This window comes from Aristolochia californica, unplaced genomic scaffold (genome assembly GCF_029961685.1).
Source record: "Aristolochia californica isolate CCGP_79_NKW_82.1479 unplaced genomic scaffold, dmAriCali1.0.hap1 SCAF_11, whole genome shotgun sequence".
Classification (NCBI taxonomy): Eukaryota; Viridiplantae; Streptophyta; class Magnoliopsida; order Piperales; family Aristolochiaceae; genus Aristolochia; species Aristolochia californica.
The window spans coordinates 5,371,273-5,391,880 of NW_027181782.1; the positions used below are offsets into that span (position 1 = coordinate 5,371,273).

At 38.1% G+C, this 20,608-nt stretch overlaps 1 protein-coding gene across 1 annotated transcript; it reads left to right on the top strand.

Annotated features, from left to right (window-relative positions):
* The first annotated feature begins 13,042 nt into the window (after window positions 1–13,042).
* On the top strand, window positions 13,043–15,552 carry LOC137944286 (probable glucuronoxylan glucuronosyltransferase IRX7). Its single transcript, XM_068789929.1, has 3 exons — window positions 13,043–13,983; window positions 14,072–14,322; window positions 14,669–15,552. The coding sequence occupies exons 1-3, from the start codon at window positions 13,309–13,311 to the stop codon at window positions 15,147–15,149; spliced, it is 1,407 nt and encodes a 468-aa protein (XP_068646030.1). The 5' UTR covers window positions 13,043–13,308; the 3' UTR covers window positions 15,150–15,552.
* The last annotated feature ends 5,056 nt before the right edge of the window (window positions 15,553–20,608 follow it).

The following is a 20,608-nucleotide window of genomic DNA, read 5'->3' on the forward strand; positions in this document are numbered from 1 at the left end:
ATTTTAATCTGATTACTTTTAACACCAAATGTGGAGCAAAAAATTATTGTGCAAGGGTTTACCATCTTACTTGCATATAGTTTATTAATAAAATAGATTAAAATAAAGTTATTTTTGTAAGTGCTTATTAATTACTAAATAAACAGGGTAACTTTATAATTTTAAACCTCTTTGAGTAAATTAAGAAAATAAAATCTATTGACAAAGTGATATCTTAAGTTTAGTTGATTAAAGATATATTAGTTCTGGGTTTAATTAAAGATGTCTTATGTGTTTAATTAATAAGAGTGATCTGAGTTAGGCCTTGAGCCACAAGTTGGTTCATCTGGTTTGGTGTGTGAATCACATATACCTAATTGGCAGCACAAGCATGGGAGTCTAGCAGCACTAGTAAAATCAGGTCCAGTTTAATTGAGTGGACATCATATCGGATATCAATCAAACTTGGGAGTTTGACATGAGACAGAGAAATTAGGTCTTTGTTGGAGAGAGTGATCGTGATGATAATACAACACCTTCGACAACTTATAAAGAGCATATGTTAATCTCTAAAGTATGTTTAATATCAAACTAGGAGAAAATATACATGAGTACTTGGTTAGATATAGAGGTCTTCTTCAAGTATGGAAACTAGCTCAATCTAACTCTACTGATGTATCTATCCAAGATATTGTCTCGTGAATTTTAAGTCGTATCTCGAGGTTACTAAAACTCAACCCCTTAGTTCCTCTGCTATTCCTTTTGAGGATGTATGTGCCACATTACTCCGCATTTCAGACTCTTCTTCCGTTGCTCCTATTGAAGTATCATCAGCTATATACTCTGGTAATAGGGGCACATCAACTGGCCATAGAAGAAATTATAGAGGAGGTCGAGGAAGAGGTGGAATGATTGGTTCCTCCAGAACAAAAGGCAAGGAATGCATCAATTGTGGGAGATATAGCCACACCATCGATCAGTGTTGTAAAATCCATGACAAGCCAGAATGGGCCATGATTAATCAAGCCTCAACTAGTGGTACAAAGGAAGACAAGTCTGCTCAACCAACAGAAAAGAAGACCTTTACCGATGATGAGTATGACTTATTCCAAAAAATAAAAACTCTGACGGTCTCTCCTCCAAGTTCCTTCTCCACTGTTGCTGCCACCACCGCTTCAGGTATGCTCTCTGCCAGTTCATCCTCTTCATCTTGGATAATTGACTAAGGGGCCTTCGAGAATCTCACAGGTAACAAAGGTCTACTCCATTATGTCTCTCCTTGTCTTTCGGATAAATTTATTACCATAGCTGATGGATCCCAGACTAAAGTTCTTGGGAAAGGATCCACCTCTGTTACACTATCACTTCCGCTCACATATATCCCTTTTGTTCCTATCTTTCCCTTAAACCTTTTATCTGTTAGTCAGCTTACTCAACATTTTAATTGCTCCATCACCTTTTCACCCACTTCTTGTGTGTTTCAGGATCTTACAACGAAGTAGGTGATTGGTGAAGGCTGTGAACAAAGGGGGCTCTACTACGTAGACATGCCTCGAATAAATGTCGTTTCAACCAAGCACACCGAGGCGAGTCTATGACACAATCGGTTGGGACATCAATCTGCACAATCTCTTCATCTTCTTTTTCCTACATTCGAAAATATGTCAATTTTAAATTGTGAAATGTGTCAACTGAGCAAACACCAGAGGACCACATATTCTCCTCGGCCTAAACTTAAAGGTATTGCTCCTTTTTCGTTGATTCACACAGATGTATGGGGACCCTTAAGTGTCTCAAGCATTTCCCGAGTTAAGTACTTTATTACCTTCATTATTGATTGTACTCATACCACATGGATATTTCTTTTTCAAGAGCGATATGAAATTTCATCAATCTTTAAATCCATTCATGCTATGGTGGTCGCTCAATTTGGTCAGAAAATAAAAGTACTTCGGTTTGATAACGCCAAAGAATATATCTCTAGTGACATTGACTCCTTTTGTCAAGAAAATGGTATTATCCATCAGACGTCTTGTGTCTACACCTCTCAACAAAATGATGTAACATAACGGAAGAACTATAATCTTTTAGAGGTAGCTCACGACTTATTATATACATGAAAGTACATACTTTTATTGGCCACATGCCATACTCCCTGTTTTCTTATAAATAGGCTACTCTCTTCCATTCTTAGTCATAAATCCTCATATTCATTATTGTTTCCATATGGTGATCCTTTTTCGCTTCCCTTGAAAGTCTTCGGGTGTACATGCTTTGTTCATGTTACCTCACCACCGCATAGTAAACTTGACCTGAAATCTGTCAAGTGTATTTTCTTAGGATACTCTTGCACACAAAAGGGTTATGTTTGCTACAATGCTATTCTCCAAAGGTGACTTGTGTTTAGGGATGTGACATTTTTCTAAGACTCTTCATACTACTCAGAAAATGCCCCTCTAGGTCACTCCTCTGTACAAGCCTCTCCTCACTCTGTTGTGCCCCGTGCTGTGGACACTATTCAACCCCCTAAAGCATTGGCCGACACCACACCAGCGGAGTTTTTGGATCCCATCGAGGTAAATCCATATTTTCCTATTCCTTTTGGACCACAATATGATACTCGACCTATCGCCCTAAGGAAAGAACCCAGAACTTGCACTAGGCCTTTTACTTCTCACCCTATATCCAATTTTGTGTCTCACCATTGTTTATCTTCTTTATGTTGTCAATTTCTTGCATCCGTCTCCTCCACCTCTATCCCACAGTCTTATCAGCAGGCTCTAAGCATCCAGGGTGGAAGGCAACAATGGAAGAAGAAATGTAGCCACTGTATGAGAATTAGACATGGACTCTAGTTCCTCTTCCTTCAGGCAAAAAACCCGTCGGCTGTAAGTAGGTATATACGGTTAAACATAATTTGGATAGGTTAGTTGCTCACCTTAAGGCACACCTCATTACTAAAGGCTATACTCAATGCTATGGGATCTATTATGAAGAATTTTTTTTTCCGATGGCCAAATTGAACTCGGTACATATCCCTTGCTGCTAACTCTTCCTGACCGATCTATCAACTTGATGTGAAGAATGCTTTCCTCAATGGGGATATAAAAGATGAAATTTATATGCAACAATCACCTGGATTTTTTTTTTGAGGGGGAATCGATATGTCGATTGGAGAGATCCCTCGATGGTCTGAAATAGTCTCCTCGTGCATGGTTTGATAAATTTGGCCAAACACTGATATGGGCTAGATTTCATCGATGTTCCATAGATCACCTTATGTTTCTTAAAGACACCCTTAAAGGGAAAGTACTTCTAGCCATCTATATTGATGTTATTGTCTTAGCTGGCAGTGATTTTGAGGGCATTCAAAAAACCAAATAAAAAATAAGTGAAGAGTTCAAGATAAAAGATCTTGGACTACTTAAATATTTTATGGGTATTGAGGTGCTATAATCCAAGCATGGGATTATAATAGCTTAGAGGAAGTATGTCATTGATCTACTAGAGGAGACAAGAATGATTAGGTATAGACTAGCAACAACTCCTATGGATTCAACTACAAAATTATATGTAGGCACTGGTGAAGATGTGAATATCGGGAAATATCAAAGATTTGAAGGGAAACTTATTTATCTCTGTGTAACAAGGTCGAATATCTCATATTTAGTAAGTGTGGTAAATCAATACACATACAAAGCACAACTTACTCATTGGAAAACACTAGAACGAATATTGCGATACTTGAAAGGAGCTCTAGGAAGAGAGCTTATCTATAAGAATCGTGGACACTTCAACATAGAAGGGTTCTCAGATGCTGACTGGGCCGGATCCTCAGATAACAAAAAATCTACTTTGGGATATTGTATAATGGTTGGAGGGAACTTGGTTACATGGAAAAGCAAGAAGCAAAATATAATTGCAAGGTTCAGTGCAAATGCAAAATACAGGGCCATGGGACACACAGTCAGTGAGCTTCTATGGATTAGGTCCATTCTCACTTAACTGGGATTCTATAAAGAAGCTCTTATGGATCTATATTGAGATAATCAAGCGATAATTCATATCACCTCAAATCCTGTCTTCCATGAAAGAACAAAACACATTGAGGTAGCCTGCCACTTTATACGAGAAAAAAATCCAAGCCGACGTATTATCTCTAAGACATATCTCCTCACAAGGACAAGTTGCAGACATCCTCACAAAACCAATCACTCATAAATTCCTGTCCACCATTTGCTGCAAGTTGGGCATCTACAATGTTTTTCACTCCCATCTGGAGGGAGTGTTAGAAGATGGGCTCAAGCCCACCAAGCCCATGCATGTGTGGAGAAGGTCCACACGTCCAAGAGGGTTGGCATGAGGTGTCATCTCATAAGGATGCTAGATTCCCTCCATTGATTTTAATCTTCCCTTGATTGATGTAATTAGGGAGCTTAATTGATTGATAAGTTTTCCTAAACAATTGTGAATCTGAGTATCACGCCCTAGCTATGACTGTTGTTGAACTTCTTTGGCTTACGCATCTTTTGCATGATCTCAAGGTCCCCGTTCCCTAGCCGCCCCTGCTCTTATGCTATAACAAAAGTGTTATCTTCTTAAGCTCCAATCCTGTTTCCCACAAACGGGCCAAGCATGTTGAATTAGATTACCATTTTCTTCGGGAACTTGTTGTCGCTGGCAAACTTTACACCCAGTATGTGCCTTCTCACTTACAGGTTGCTGACATCTTCACCAAAAGTGTTCCTCGACCTCTTTTTCAATTTTTTCGATCCAAGCTTCGCGTTCGTTCCAATTCGACGCTCAGCTTGCGCGGGGTGGGGGGTGAAGATATTGTTGAAGATATATCGCCTTGATTCAAGGTTGTTGAAGATATGTAGCCTTGATTCAAGGCTTCATTTTTTTTATATTCAGTTGAGGATAATTAGCCTTGATTATAGGCTAATTCTTTGTATAATTTCCGTTTCAAATTGATTGTAATATTCTGTATATGGTATTGTAGAGATTATAAATTCATCATCAACACCACCTTCGAAGTGTGGTGGTTTTTGTCAAATCTTTTCAGGACCCACTATGATCATATGAGATGGTGGGACCCACTATGATAACATGAGCTGGTGGGACCCACCATGATCACATGAGGTGGCATGAGAAGTCTTACACAAGAAAAAGTCTTACAGAGCTACAATTATTATGGAAGGAGGTCTCACATAAGAGTTTCGGTTTAAAGGTGTTTTAGTCATGTTAGTCTTCTATTTATATTGGATTATTTAATTATGCTAGGACTTATCTTTAAGTGTTAGAGTTTGGGTGTAATTGGACTCTACTACTTTCCTCTATTATAAATAGAGATTCATGTACTCTTATTACAATAAGTTAATGAAGTATTTCTCTTTTCCATAAATTCAACAAGGTTATTCATATCACTTCAAGTCCTATCTTCCATGAGGGGATTGTTGAATTTAAGACCCCATGATTGAAACTTCAAGCAAGATGAGAGAGGGAGAAGAAAAAGAGAGCAAAGAGAGAGAGAGAGAGAGAGAGAGAGAGAGAGAGAGCTCGGGTAGAGAGGAGAGAAGAGAAAAGAGAGAAAAAGACTTTAGGCTCGGGTAGAGAGGAGAGAAGAGAAAAGAGAGAAAAAGACTTTAGGCTAGAGAGAGATTCTTCAATGAGTTGAGAAGTGGAGAGCTTGATTGAACCCTTCAACCAAGATCCCTATTTATATTATTTCCATTAAATATTTAGGAAAAGTTCATAGATAAGTTAGGATCCCTAATATCCCAATTACATCAATTATGATTATCCAAATTTACATAAATCAAGGGAAGATAAATCAATTACATTAATCAAGGAAGATTACCAAATCTTCCAACCCATGTGATAAGGATTACAACTTGGTGATGACTCATCATGCCACCTCACATGGTGACTCGTCATGCCAGCTTATGTGGTCATGGTGACTTTGGTCCCACCTCGTAATATTCCCCCTCAAGCCTAGGGTGAGAAAACATCGTAAATGCTCAACTTAGTGTAGATGGTAGACAAGATCTTATGAGTGATTGGTTTGGTGAGAATGTATGCAACTTGCCCTTGTGAGGAGATATGTTTGAGAGAAAATATGATGGCTTGGAATTTCTCTCGTATGAAACGGTAGTCTACCTCAATGTGCTTTGTTCTCTCATGGAAAACCAGATTTGAGGTGATATATATTACCGCTTGATTATCGCAATGTTGATCCATAGGGGCTTCTCTATAGAATCCCAATTCAGTGAGAAAGGATCTAATCCATAGAAGCTAACTAATTGTGTGTGTCAGGCCCTGTATTCTACTTCTACATTAGACCTTGCAACTATATTATGCTTCTTGCTCCTCCATGTAACCAAGTTTCCTCCAACCATTGTACAAGATCCTGAAGTAGATTTTCTGTCATCCGGGGATCCGGCCCAATAGGCATTTGAGAACCCTTCTATGTTGAAGTAACCATGGTTCTTATAGAGAAGCCCTCTTCCTGGAGTTCTTTTCAAATATTGCAATATTCTTTCTAGTGCTAGCCAGTGAGTAAGTTGTGGCTTGTGCATGTATTGACTCACAACCCTTAATGCATATGATATATCTGGCCTTGTTACACAAGAGATAAATGAGTTTCTCCACAAGTCTTTGATATTTTTTGATATCCACATCTTCTCCAGTGCCTGTAGATAATTATGTATTGGAATCCATACGGGTTTTTGCTGGTCTACACCCCATCATTCCTGTCTCCTCCAGTAGATCAAGGATATACTTCCTTTGAGATAGTATAATCTTATGTTTAGACTCTATTGAATTTAGGACCCCTTTACTGAAATCTCGAGCAAGGTGAGAGAGGGAGAAAGAAAAAAAAAAAAAAAGAGAGAGCTCTCAGGTAGAGAGGAGAGAATAGAGAAAAAAGAAAAAAAAAGTTTAGGCTAGAGAGGAAGTTTTCATGAGAGAGAAGTGGAGAACTACTTCACTTTCTTATTATTAATTTGAGTACAATCACCTCTATTTATAGTAGAGGAAAGTAGTAGAGTCCAAGTACAATTAAACTACCATTCTCCTAATTACATCCAAATTATAACTCTTAAAGATAAGTCTGTCATAAAAAAATAACTCGACATAATTAGAAAACTAAAATAACTCAACATAATTAGAAGACTAACATAACTTAAACTAAAACTCTTCTATGAGGACGTGATCATATGATAAAGATGCCAACTCGTGGTTATCATTGTGGGCCCCACTTGATTATCTAACTCGTGTGATAAGGATACCGACTCGTGGTTATCTTTGTGGTCCCACTTGATCTTCAAATCTTCTAACTCATTCCAGCTTGTGCTTCACATCTTCCAACTCATACCAGCTCGTGTGATGACTCATCATGTCATCTCAAGTTCTCATGGTGGGTTCCACATTGTAACAGACTATAGTACTTCAATACATAGAAATCATTTAAGTAGTCCAATATCTTTTTGTCTTAAATTCTTCATGTTAAGTTGTGGAGCCTAATTAACGCCTTATACTAAGTTGGTCGTAGATGATTCATCATGCCACCTCACATGGTGACTCATCATGCCAACTCATGTGGTCATGGTGGTTTTGGTGGCACCTTGTAACAGGGATAAAACACATTGAGGTAAACTGCCACTTTATATGGGAGAGATTTTAGTCTGGCATCTTATCTCTCAATCATGTTTCATCACAAGGGCAGGTGATAGACTGTTATGGGCGTTACACCCAACCCAGGGTGTTATGGGACACCCTGGGGCCCTGGTGGTCATGGGCTAAGGGTTGAGTACCTATGTCTTCTGCTCCTAACATGCTGGTATTTTGGGTAGTATTGGCTAGGTGCTTAACATTTGGTATCAGAGCCAACCCTCGATCGCGGGTTCGATTCCTCGCGGAGGTGCGCTTGCGGAAAGGAGCAACCACACGGAAAGGTGCGACCACACGGAAGGAACGACATGTATTAAGTCCTAGTGGGCCGCCGTGGAAGAGTGGGCAGCTGTGAGTGGGCCACTGTGGGCGTCGGCCTGCGAAGGGGGGTGTAATGTTATGGGTGTTACACCCAACCCAGGGTGTTATGGGACACCCTAGGGGGGCCACTTGGTGTTATGGGATACCCTGGGGCCCTGGTGGTCTTGGGCTAAAGGTTGAGTACCTATGTCTTCCGCTCCTAACAGACTGGTCTTTTGGATAATATTAGCTAGGTGCTTAACATAGACATTCTTAAAAAACCAGTCACATTCAAGATCGTAACCACCATATGCCGCAAGTTGGGTCTTTATGATGTTTCTCTCCACCAGCTTGAGGGAGAGTGTTGGAAGACACCTCAAAGTGGCATTAAGGTAAATACCTTATCCACGTCAAGGAGGTGGCACAAAGTATAATTTAATGATCTTGTCATAAGGATGGCACAAGGGTGTAATTAAAGAAGATGATGCATGTCTACTTATGTCTTTTCTTTTTGAGAGCTTGTACCCCTAAGGGCATTGTAGTCATTGTAACCTTCCTTCATAAACTATAAATAGAGGTTCAAGGCAAGGGGTAGATCATTAAATCCCCCCTCTTCTCTCTCAAATTTGTCCTTAAGATTTTGCTCTCAAAGTCGTTCTCTTTCTCTTCTCCTTAGTCTCTCTCTCTCTCTCCTTTCTCCTTTCTTCCTTCTTCCTCTCATTTTCTTCTCTTGTTCTTCTTCTCCTCTCTTTCGCCCTCTTGGTCAAGGATCATATCATGGCATCCTAAATCTAACAAGTATGATCAATCATTGTAAGGAGGATGATTGATCATGCTTTGTGTGCCCAAATGACATTGTTCTACCTTATCGATCATTGCTATAGTGTATGATTGATCATGTTTTAGATATTATGTATGCCTGGACAAATATGATTGATCAGTCCAACAATGGAGGACCGATCATGCTATATAGCACAATTTGGTGCAGTTCTAGTTATCGATCAATGTACATGTATTGGTCGATCATGCTTTCCAATTCTTACTATTACACATTTTGGTTGATTGATCATTGGCAGATATCAATCAATCAATCCAATGCCGATTTTCAAAATTGACATCTAATATATTCTAACATGTTTTAAGGATGGATATGCCTATTTAAAACATGTTGAGGATGAGATACAAAGATTTCAAGTTGTACCTCAATTTTGAAGTCTTTGGACTATTCTCTTTACATGTATAGAGGCTTGATATTTTCCAAGTAACTTGGACTTTAATCTTCATTTCTTTTCTTATGGGTGCTTCTTCAAGATGACTTGGGACGCGATTGAAGCTTGTAGTCTTGATTGTACTATATGGGTTCTTTTGCTTAGACCTTTGTTTTTGTGTCTCTTGAAAGATATACATATGTAATGGTTAATTTTAAAATTTTTAGATCAATTAAGTTTTGTTATCATCAACATATAGATGGGTGTCAACTAGTTGTCATAGGGTGGATCACCATGGTGTCAATTCAGAAGAATAGTGGATTGTTATGGTCTTGTAAGACTCAACATAGGATATAGGTGTCGTGACAGGCCTCGACCTAGTATGGGATAGATTTAAATGCCTAGCTTTTGGGTAGAATAATCCTTACTTATTTTTCTTCCATTTAATAAATAATAAACTGGTAGTTGGTCAACTTATCATATGTTTACTTGGATAAGGAATTTTATTTTTTTTTCATTTCGTTTAATAAAAGGTAAACAAAAAAATCAGTAAACGAGTAAAATTGACACCCTACCAACATAGCAACATCAATTAAGAAAAAAAATAATTCTAAGCTCTTGTCATCAATTAGGGCTCCCATCCATAATAGGAGGCACGTCAAACCTCAATTTATGTTTTCTTCTCTCCCTCACTTGACTTTTTATTTGCAGAGCCCATCAGATATTTGAATTAGTGTAGCAGAGAAGAAGACAATCTATCAAACTGGTGAGGTGCGAAAAACTACCTTGGAAATTTGAGACATGTCCTCTTCACTCTTCAGGGTGGGATGTTTGTAGTTAATGCTCTTGTGGAAACTTGAGCTAAACGCCTCCATTAATGGCGGTGCTTAGTTTTACTAGGAGCCGTTATTTGTTCTGCTTAAAATACTTCTTATCTGATGAAAAGGCTAAACGTTTTCTCTTTCTTAGCTTTCTTGTTTCGGAGAAGTTGTCGGCCCAAAGGAGCATCGGATTTCTTATCGTTGCTTGCACTTTCCTGGTCTGGTTTTGAAGTGATTTTTCGAGGAAACCAGCCATTTTTCCGTCGTTAGAAATTATACAGCAAGAAGAGTACATCAAGGAGAGGGGGACGACAATAACAGCAGTTGAAAATGAGTGAGAATGATGCAAGAGTCATCTCCTAAAGAGTCAAGACAAATTAGTTTCTTTAATTGATGCACAGAATTAGTCTTCTAGAGAAGAAGACTATTCATCAAACTGCAGAGTTTAATCTAATTGCTCTGGAAATTTCACTTTTCGATTTCCAAAAATACTTTTCTCTTTCTTAGTATTTTATTTCAGAAAAGTTGAGGGGCCAAACGGGCATCGAATTTCTTTTCGCTGCTTGTACTTGTTTTCTTTCTGGCAAATAGAAAGTTTGAACAAGGAAGAAGAAAGAATGCAAGATTCAGTTTGATTTGTTCATGAATGATGGCATGAAAAGAGACTGAATGCCCAGTTGAGAAGTTTCCGTAGCAAGAAGGCAAGCTAAAGTTTGGAAAGAAATGATCTACTTTTGATGAAAATTGACATCCAACGAGGAAGCTTCGTTCACCGAGTTGGACGAAAGAGAAGGTTAATAAGAAAATTCTTACTGGGTACTATTTGGAAATTTGCAGGGATTGTCAAATTTTATGATCACACTCACAGTAATTTGATAAAACAGAAGAAGAAGACGAAGAAGAATTCAAACTTTTAACGAATAGTGGATATATTTTTTAATCCAAGGATAATGCAGCTCACAGTTGGTTTATTTAATCTGCAAGGTTAACCCAATGAACGAACAACATACTGAGTTTGTTTCGCTCGGGTTAACTCAGGTCAACTTGAAAAAGAGTCAATTTAGACTAGGTCAACTCGGACTCGAGTTAGCCTGACTCAGTCCACTTCCTCCCTGCCTCTAGTATACTCGCTTGGGTACCGAGTTCTATAGCGATTCCTCCCACGACTCTGACTATATTGATTCATATGATGAAGAATTTGAAGTGCTTAGGAAAATAAAGTGCATGATGACCTCGAGTTTTATACCTTATCCTCTTCATTACCCATTACCCTCTTATTATTTGGCGGTCTTTCTTCTACCATCCTTTATTTGACTCTCACTTATCCCTTTTGCCAAACCTATTAGAACATTGCTTTGGTTGAACCCCTTTATATATATGGGTGTTTTTAAGTCATTTGAGATTTTGTAGTGGTATCTTTAGGTTTTTAATCGCCTTCTTGTGAATGATAGACATTACCCGTTTTAGTGATTATTATCATTATATTTGTTTAAAATCATTTGAAGTTGGTTTCGACTAATCACCTATATCTACACTTTGAGAGTCTGTGCCTGGTGATGTACTTATCCTTGGGACACACGACGGAGGAACTTATTACTATATCTATGTAATTTGTTTCAAATTGGGATTACTATCATTACCTCCTAGTTTTTTAAGGGAGAGCGGTAGAAAATATGGTGTAATTATGGTATCATTGAAGTAATTAATTTATGTTTTATTTCTCTTCTTCACTCTTACTAGGAATTGAGCTCAAGGGAAAAGGTTTGGTACAAGTCTAAAACCCCATTGGAGTCCTCAAAATCACTAGTAATTAATATAAAATTATATTTAAATTAATAAAAATGTGTATTTTATTAATTATCTAATGGTTTCGAATTTAAGATAAATATATTGAAATTTTTAAATTTTCTAAATGAAATTTTTTAAACTTTAGAAATTTAACCTAATGAAGCAATCTCCTATTTGAACTACTCTTTGATTGAGGAGGTCATAAACCAGTGGAGATTCCTTTCTTAAAAAAAAAAAAAAAATCTGAAAGTGGTAGCAATTGACAACTCCATCTGAAAGGCCAGCTTGTTCACTCATATACCGCCATTAATTTGTTCCCTTGACGAACGGTAGACATGTGAATATTAATTTTTTTATCCTTCTCTCTCAACTATTATTTTCACATGGAAGCCTGCATCAGAATGAATTTATGATATTCTTGACTTAGAAACCAAAACCCCTTAACGTTTGGAGCTTCTTCTATAATTGGGCAAGTCTCCTTCGAGTTTGAAACTCAGAAGCTTTTCTGGGTATTCGTATTTCTTCCATTTGAAAAAGTCTGCTACAGAAATGGATAAAACGATTGATCGTTTGTGGTTCAAACTAATTAACGGAAATAACCAATCTCGATTTCTTCGGCGTTTTCTGGAAATCCCCAGCTTCCCAACCTCTACTGCACGTCGCTGGTTACAAGATTGGGTTCAAGATAATAATTTAAGATTGCAGAGAGTGATAGAATGCGTCACGGAAGAAAAAACCAGAATGAAAGAGGCAGGAGGAGATAAGACAGAAGATAATGTATTCCATGATGGATTTATTAGTTAATTGTTTACGATTAAGTTGGCGTGTGATTCACTCTTTGGTAGCTTAAAACGAGATGGAAAGGGAGCGATTAACAGCCCGCAGAGTGGAGTAAAAACACACAGAAGGGAGAAATTAGGTTTTGTACCAGCAAAAATCTTTGTTGTTGACGAAGGCGGGAGAGAGGAGACAGGCTGACACTGGTTGGCCGGCCGAACAATCAATGTTTTCAGTTTCTCTCACTATCCTTATTTGAAATTGTGAGCAACCAACACTGCCCCATAAAAGCACTTTCCCAGTAAATTAAAGCACACGGAGCCCCATAAGGCCATAACCCAAGAAGGGTTGGCCTTGCTCCCGTTCATCCAGGCCAGTCACATCGCTTCTGAATCCACCATGTGACCCTCTCTGATCCAATCAATTCTAAATTCTCTTCTCTCTCTCTCTCTCTGCTTTTTAATCTTTTCCCTTCTTTTTCCGTAGCCTTTTTTCTGTAACAAAAACGCAAACACCTTCCTTGACAAGACAAATTGTTGGAGAGAGAGTTAGAGAGAGAAGGAAACTTAAAAAAACAGGGCTGTTCGATAATCAATCAGATGCCCATCGCAACAACTCCCCATCTTCCTCAACAAGCTCTGTTTCTTGGTTTCTACTTCTTCGCCTACCAGCTCGAAAACCTCTCCCTACCCAACACGGGTCCCTCACCCGCCTTTCCCTGTGGGTGATGGCTCGTGCAGTTTAAAATCTTGACCGGTGAAAGGATGGTGGAGCTGCGGAGGAATGTTGGCAGGAAGAAGAGTTTTTCTTTGAGGATGAAGCACAGAAATATTGAGGCCAACAACTGGCTCTTCTCTTACAGATATCTCAGGTGGTTCTTGTGGGTCTCCCTCGCTCTGTATCTCTTCTCGTCTTACCTCCTTGGCAGCTCTACCACCTCCGATAAGCTCACCTCCCTCCAAAAAACCACATTCGCGACCCCCACGACGGCTTTCCTCTCACGGGCAATAATCGAGCCGGAGCAGCCGTTTGACCGCAGAGAAGATGCCGTAGACGTCGACGTCGACGTCCCTCCCTCTATGCGGGATTTGAAAATCTATGTTTACGATTTACCGGCGAAATACAACGAGGACTGGCTGTCAAACCCGCGTTGCAGCAACCACCTCTTCGCGGCCGAGGTTGCCATTCACCGGGCGTTACTGGGCAGCGACCGCTTCCGAACGCTCGATCCCTGGGAAGCGGATTTCTTCTTCGTCCCCGTCTATGTCACATGCAACTTCAGCACAGTGAACGGCTTCCCGGCCATCGGTCACGCCCGCACCCTACTGGCCTCCGCCGTGCAGCTCCTCTCCACCGAGCTACCTTTCTGGAACCGCAGCCGAGGTGCCGATCATGTTTTCGTGGCCACTCACGACTTCGGCGCCTGCTTCCACACGCTGGTGAGCCACCAATCCACCCGCTTTCCGTAGCGAAAACGCCATTTTATCCTTCCATCGTCTCTCTGACTTTTAGAACTCCGAAAAACAGGAAGACGTCGCCGTCGCCGATGGAATTCCGAGCTTCCTCAAAAACTCCATCATTCTTCAGACCTTCGGAGTCAAATCCAAGCACCCTTGTCAGGACGTGGAAAATGTGGTCATTCCGCCCTACGTGTCGCCGGATAGCGTACGGGAGACGCTTGAGCGGGCGCCGGCAGGCGGCGAACGGGACATTTGGGTCTTTTTCCGGGGCAAAATGGAAGTCCATCCGAAAAACATCAGCGGTCGCTTTTACAGCAAGTATGTGTTTTCCGTTGAACCTTCCAAGTTTTCTAAACCTGAAAGCCTTATCATCGACCTCATCATCGTTTGTCGATCTCTTAATCCTCCTGCGAGCGGGCCCCACCTACCCATTTTAACCTGGGCCCACTTCGTCGTCACCTCGGCCCATGTCTGCTTCATTGTGGGCCCTACGGAAGCCCAACCTTCTCTTTGTTGGCGCCTGACAGTCACGTTGGCATTCTATAATTTTTAGTGAAACCCAAAAAGTCGACCGGTGACCAGTTCTGTTAAATTACAGTAATACCCCTTTAAAAATTAAATATTTGAATTTTTAATTAAATTTATAATTATTCCGTGCGGACAGGGGGGTGAGGACGGCGATCTGGCACAAGTTCAACCGGCACCGGGACTTCTACATGAAGCGGAAGCGGTTCGCCGGCTACCAGTCGGAGATCGTACGATCGGTGTTTTGCCTGTGCCCGCTGGGTTGGGCCCCATGGAGCCCCCGCCTGGTGGAATCCGTGGCGCTCGGCTGCGTGCCGGTTATCATCGCCGACGATATCCAGCTGCCATTCCCGGCATCGGTCCCCTGGTCAGAGATATCCCTGAGGGTGGCGGAGAAGGACGTGGAGCGGCTGGACCGCATACTCCACCACGTGGCCTCCACCAACCTCTCAACCATCCAACGCAACCTGTGGGAGCCGGCGGTCCGACGGAGTCTCTTCTTCAACGCTGACGTGGTCGCCGGAGACGCCACATGGCAGGTGCTGGAGGCCCTCGCCGGCAAGTTGGAGAGGTCGTTCAGACGGTCGGAGAAGGAAACGTTGGGTAGGGCCGCCGGGTAGAGGAATATTCCTTCTGACATTTTCACTTTGCAACGTGGGAGCTGATCTGCGAGCAATTATGCGGGGAGTGGATGCCAGCTGGCTTGGGTTGGACGACACACGGGCGCATGGTAGCGGGGGGTCTGAGCTGGCAGTTGTTTTTTATTTTTGGTGGGTCCGAGGAGTTAGTGCTGGAGGAATATAGAAAAGAAAAACATAATAGAATTAGAGAAAAAATTGAAGGCAGGGGAAATAATGGAGGGTGAGCACATGGGCCATATGGTAACAAAAAATTCTTGTCCTTTGTTCATAAAGTGTTTTTTAACTCTTTAAAGTTTAAAAAGAGAAAAAACAAACAAAGAGAAACATTTTTTTTATTCTCAAAGGGTGAGAGATTTAACCAACAAAAAGGATTTAGGCCCTATGTGGACAGTTGTTATGGTCCTGGTTAAGTACTTATATCGAATTCGATTCTCGGCCTGAGCGATAGTGTTCCTTGTCAAGTATTGGATCTCGTTAGTTCGCGAGGGCGGGTGTGATGTTATGGTCTTAGGTAGTTAAGTATTTATGCTTTCCGCTCTTAATTAATAATATTGGTGGTAAATTAAAATATTATGATTTTATTATATTTATTTCAGTTTTATTATTTTTTAAAGCCAAATTTTAAATATTTTCTATTTAATATTATTTAGAGGATTTAATGATTTAATATATTTTATGTGTATTATAATATTATTTTTTTATTATATTATATTATATTAATTTGTTAGTATAACTTCAATGGTTTTTTTTAAGTGTAAATATTTTTATATTTTAATAATATTATTTAAATGATAGAAAATTTAGCCGAACATGACCTAAACACAAGTGGGTTCCATTATACCTATCATGAGAAAGATACAGATTTTGTTATACAACATAGATGGGAAAATAGGCTATATATATATATATCCATTAGGCATGGCTTTGATAATAGCATAGCAATAGCTTGTAGTTCTACTAAGGGTTTGAATAAGTGTATCTAAACACAAACTTCTAGCAACTATATAATTTGGTCATAAAAAAAAAATTCAAGAATAAAAAAACAAGTCTCAAATTAAGTTTGAAGTTTGAAAGACTAAGGAGAAATAAGATTGATCCAATACGAAATGCTATTTAGTACGAAACATCCGAAACAACTATCTCAGTTGTCCGATACAAAACATGCGAAACAACTATCTCAGTTGTCCGATACGAAACATGCGAAACAACTATCTCAGTTGTTCGATCATGATCGGACAACTGAGATAACCGTTGATCGAAAGATTGAGATAGTTGTTGATCGGACATCTGAGCTTTTCGTATTGGATCAGCCCTCCACGGACATCTGAGAAAAAGTCAAGCGAGAGGATATCGCCATATTGGGTTCCATGACTATGAATTTATTTTTTATATGTATTGCCGGGCCAAGTATGATTTTAGTTCCCAAGACTAGGTAAATATGTTCCTCTAAGGATGAATGAGTAAATGGTAGTGGAGCATTTAGGTTGAAACAATTCATAATGAATAAGATTGGCTCAAAACCAAGGAGATCAAATTTTTTTCCAAACTGTAGAACTTCATTAGTTGGCTACAAAGGCTTTACACTTAGGATAGAGGAGTGGGTATTGTTAAGAGAGAAATTAAATTAAATTTAAAATTAAAATAATTTAAAAAATAATGACAAAATCAGTCAAGAGATTGATTTGTCAAGATTTCCTAAAATCAAGAGAAAAACTTGATTGATTTCGATTTATTAAATAAAGAAATTCGAATCCTTAATTTAGGAATCAAATAATCTTTCATTAGCCTATAAATAGGTTTGTATTAATTGTAAAATTCATTCTGATCCAATAAAATTCTCTCTCTCTCTTTTTGTCCGTGGATTAGGCTCAAAGGGTTGAACCATGTAAAATTGGTTTGTGTATTTTTTTTCTTTCATCTTTAATTTTATTTTCTCATAGAAATTTCCCAGGTACATGATCCGTTAATATAGTAGATTAGCTCATAGCACAATTATTGACCCATGTGGCATCTCAAGAGGGAGGTTGAAGTGTGACTAAATCAAAATTCAAATGAAAAATATTGAATTTTTGGAAAAGAAAAATAGTTACTAACTTGTAGTAATTTGAGTATAATAAACCTCTATTTATAATAGAGGAAACAAATAGAATCCAATTACAATTAAACTACCTTTGTCCTAGTTACACAAGTTAAAGAGACAAATCTTTGAACAATTAAAAAACTGAACATAACTAAAACACCTTTAACTGAGACTCTTATGTGAGACATCCTCCTGTGAGACTCATGTAAGACTCTACCATACTAATTTTGACTTTGTGAAACTTCTTGTTGTGAGAGTCATGTAAGAATATTTCATACATGCTCTTCAACAGTCTCCCTCAAGTTGGAGTTTATAACTTTAGGTTTCAATGAAAAGGATTCTTGGTCTTCGATCTTCATTGACTATTTTTTTTTTTTCATATAAGTAAAATCTTCTTTATTTGTTTTTTTCCTTTTCTTGAATACTTTGGTCACCTAAAAATTACTACGACATGTGGAACGAAATATCTCTTTCTTATTCTTTTTTTTTCTACTTCTCCTCCTCTAACTGGGAATAAAAAAGACATAAAGATCCAACTTGGACAAAACACAATATGAGAGAAGAAAATCACTTCTAGCTATACAAAAAAACTCTATACACCAATCAAAATGGTTATAGTTTGAAACATATTTTACTTAATTTTAAAGGCAGAAAAATAACCTAACTTTAGGGCACAACAAAGAGACTACTCACTAGTTAAGTGTAGCTAAAAAACAAGTCACCTATTGGGTGAATAAGAAAAGATTTGACTCGAGTTAGATGTTGAACACACTCTTATACTTTTTAGGTAGTAGATCTAGGCATTGTTTTGAAGTGATGAATACTCAAAATGACAAACTAAAAAAATACTAGCTATAGAAAAAACAATTTTAATCGAAAGGAGGCGACTATGCAACACTCATAATTCCAAACGAATTTAGAATGTGACCTTTTTTTTTGTTGAAAAATTAGGGGAGATTATAGTGATAGAACTTAATAAATTTGACCAAGTATAAATTTTTTGGGGTGACTATAATTTTTTGGAGTTGATAATGCGAAAGATACATAACTAAGTAACAAAAATACATAACTTGAAAACAACATTGATGTAGGATATTGTATACCTTGAACAAGCACATCATGCAGAGGCTAAGTCTTACCCAAACTTTTTTATTTGAAGAGAAATTTGGCTAAAAAACTACGATTCTAGGAGAAAATGAAACTCAATTCATTTCAATGCATAGAGAGATAATAGGAGAGAAAAAAGAAAAGTAGAGATTTTAAGTAGAACTGATATTTGACACTTCTAGTATCAATATCTAATTTGACATAAAAAACTTTGTTCTTGAATATTTTATGACTGCTTGATTTGCTTCATTTTTTAGTGTGACCGTTATCGACTCTAATGAGAATATCTCCTTACATATACAACAAATTGACATAAAAGTAACTCATAGAAAAGACTTTGATATCTTTCATTCAAGTATAATATTCCTTCATTAAATATACTTCTTTTCTAAGAAAGAATCTGATAAATTTCAGACTTTGCAATCTGGCCGAACTGAGTACTCTGTCTTTTTTGCCTAGTATGGCTATTGACTCTTCCGATATTGATATCTCCTTCTGGAAAACTTAGATTGAGAATTGCTTTTAATAGGTTAGAAAATAGAATTACAAATCTTTCCTTTAACACATAATTCTCCATATAAAGTCTCATTTTTGATGGCATAAAATGCCTTAAAATTTGAGGCTTTCTATTGCTACTCGAACCTCTCTTGTTGTTTGACTTTTGCTGCTTCAAATATAACTTTCTCTTTGTAGAAAACTTCGACTTCTATTTTTTTTTATAAAGTAGTCTCAAAGATATTTTTGTCAATATACAATTGGCAATATGTAAATTTCAGAATGGACATACAAATACCGAAGAAACAACATGTAATATAGGAACCAAAACCAGAAAAAAATAGATTATGAACCTAAACTACTAGAGATGATAAACCAGAAAAAGGATCACATTATCTTTGTGGGTTGATCGAGTCGACTTATAGGTCCATTTTTATACCATGCTGAATTTCGGGAAAAGACAAATACTTCATTGACTTATTGTAATTTTAGCACAATGAGCTCTATTTATAATACAGGAAGAAGTAGAATCCATTTATAATTAAACTACCCTTGTCCTAGTTACACTCAAAGTTAAACACTGAAAGATAAGTCCTAGAAAAATTGATTTGTTCCTTCCATCTTCAATTACATTTTGCATAATATTAGAGTCTAAGGTTTAATTTTGGCTATTTTTTGTGATTTATTTGTTCTATTATTTTTCATTCAATTTGATTTATGCATTAGATAGATCGGCTTACTACGAGCATTTTGCCTAGTATGACCATTGACTCTTCCGATATTGATATCAAAATCCATTGAGAAATTGTTTATAATTTCATATTTTTTACTGATGGACACAGTATTTTTGAACTACTCTTTTTGTTGCAATAAAGGGTTTTTTATTTAAATTGAAGAATAAGTTTGAAACAAGACTCAAATACAACTATTTCTTCTCTTGTTTCGTCAAAATATATCAAGATATGATGGTACAATTGAGAGGAAGATGACGAGCCAGCGTGGTTCGCCTTAATAGGCAAGCTAGCTCACGCATCAAGTTTTAGAAACCGGCTCCGACGCTGGAACCGCACACATACCCGATACTATGGTACCGGGTCCATAGTGCTTAATCGTGTGTCTACCTGACACACGGGTGTGGTTCCGACTCGAGGATCCACCGCGCAGTCCGATGCGTAGTTTCCAGATCCGTGGTGGAAAATCGATAGAGAATCTGCCTAAACACACCACATGCGCTTTAGTATCAACATTGCATTCCTCTTCTCAGATTCAGATCTGATGCGCGATCTGAATAGAAGATTCGACTTGTTCCACTATTCGTTTACTGTTTTTGGTTTGGTTTTCTCATTTTTTAACTCGAATTGAACCAATATTTGGTTCAAACAAAAAAATGTCATATTTTCCTCAATTTCCATTCAATTATTATGGACATTTCTATGTTATTTTTCTAAAAAATACTCTATTTATTTTTTTTAAAAGGGGCAAGAATTGAGAAGAGATTTATTTATTGAATTAGTAGGGAAATGTTTTTTTCCTTTTGGTATTAGGAATAGGGTTGTGCGACGGATACAATCTCATATCCTAAACCATTTTTCAAATATCATATTAATATATCTTTTTCATACAACACCATATACCACTATTTTCATACACCATCTACCATTATTTCATCTAATTTTTTATCACATGATTTGTTTGTATAATTTTTTTATAGGATGGATTTAGGGCGTGCTAGTCGGATGGTCCCCTCCATAGTCAT

What these genes read in the sequence shown, in the direction of transcription:
- LOC137944286 (XM_068789929.1), top strand. Translation starts at nt 13,309, where the DNA reads ATGGTGGAGCTGCGGAGGAATGTTGGCAGGAAGAAGAGTTTTTCTTTG. An exon ending in GCGCCTGCTTCCACACGCTG is followed by an intron (nt 13,984 to 14,071) that starts GTGAGCCACCAA and finishes TCCGAAAAACAG; the next exon opens with GAAGACGTCGCCGTCGCCGA. An exon ending in AGCGGTCGCTTTTACAGCAA is followed by an intron (nt 14,323 to 14,668) that starts GTATGTGTTTTC and finishes CCGTGCGGACAG; the next exon opens with GGGGGTGAGGACGGCGATCT.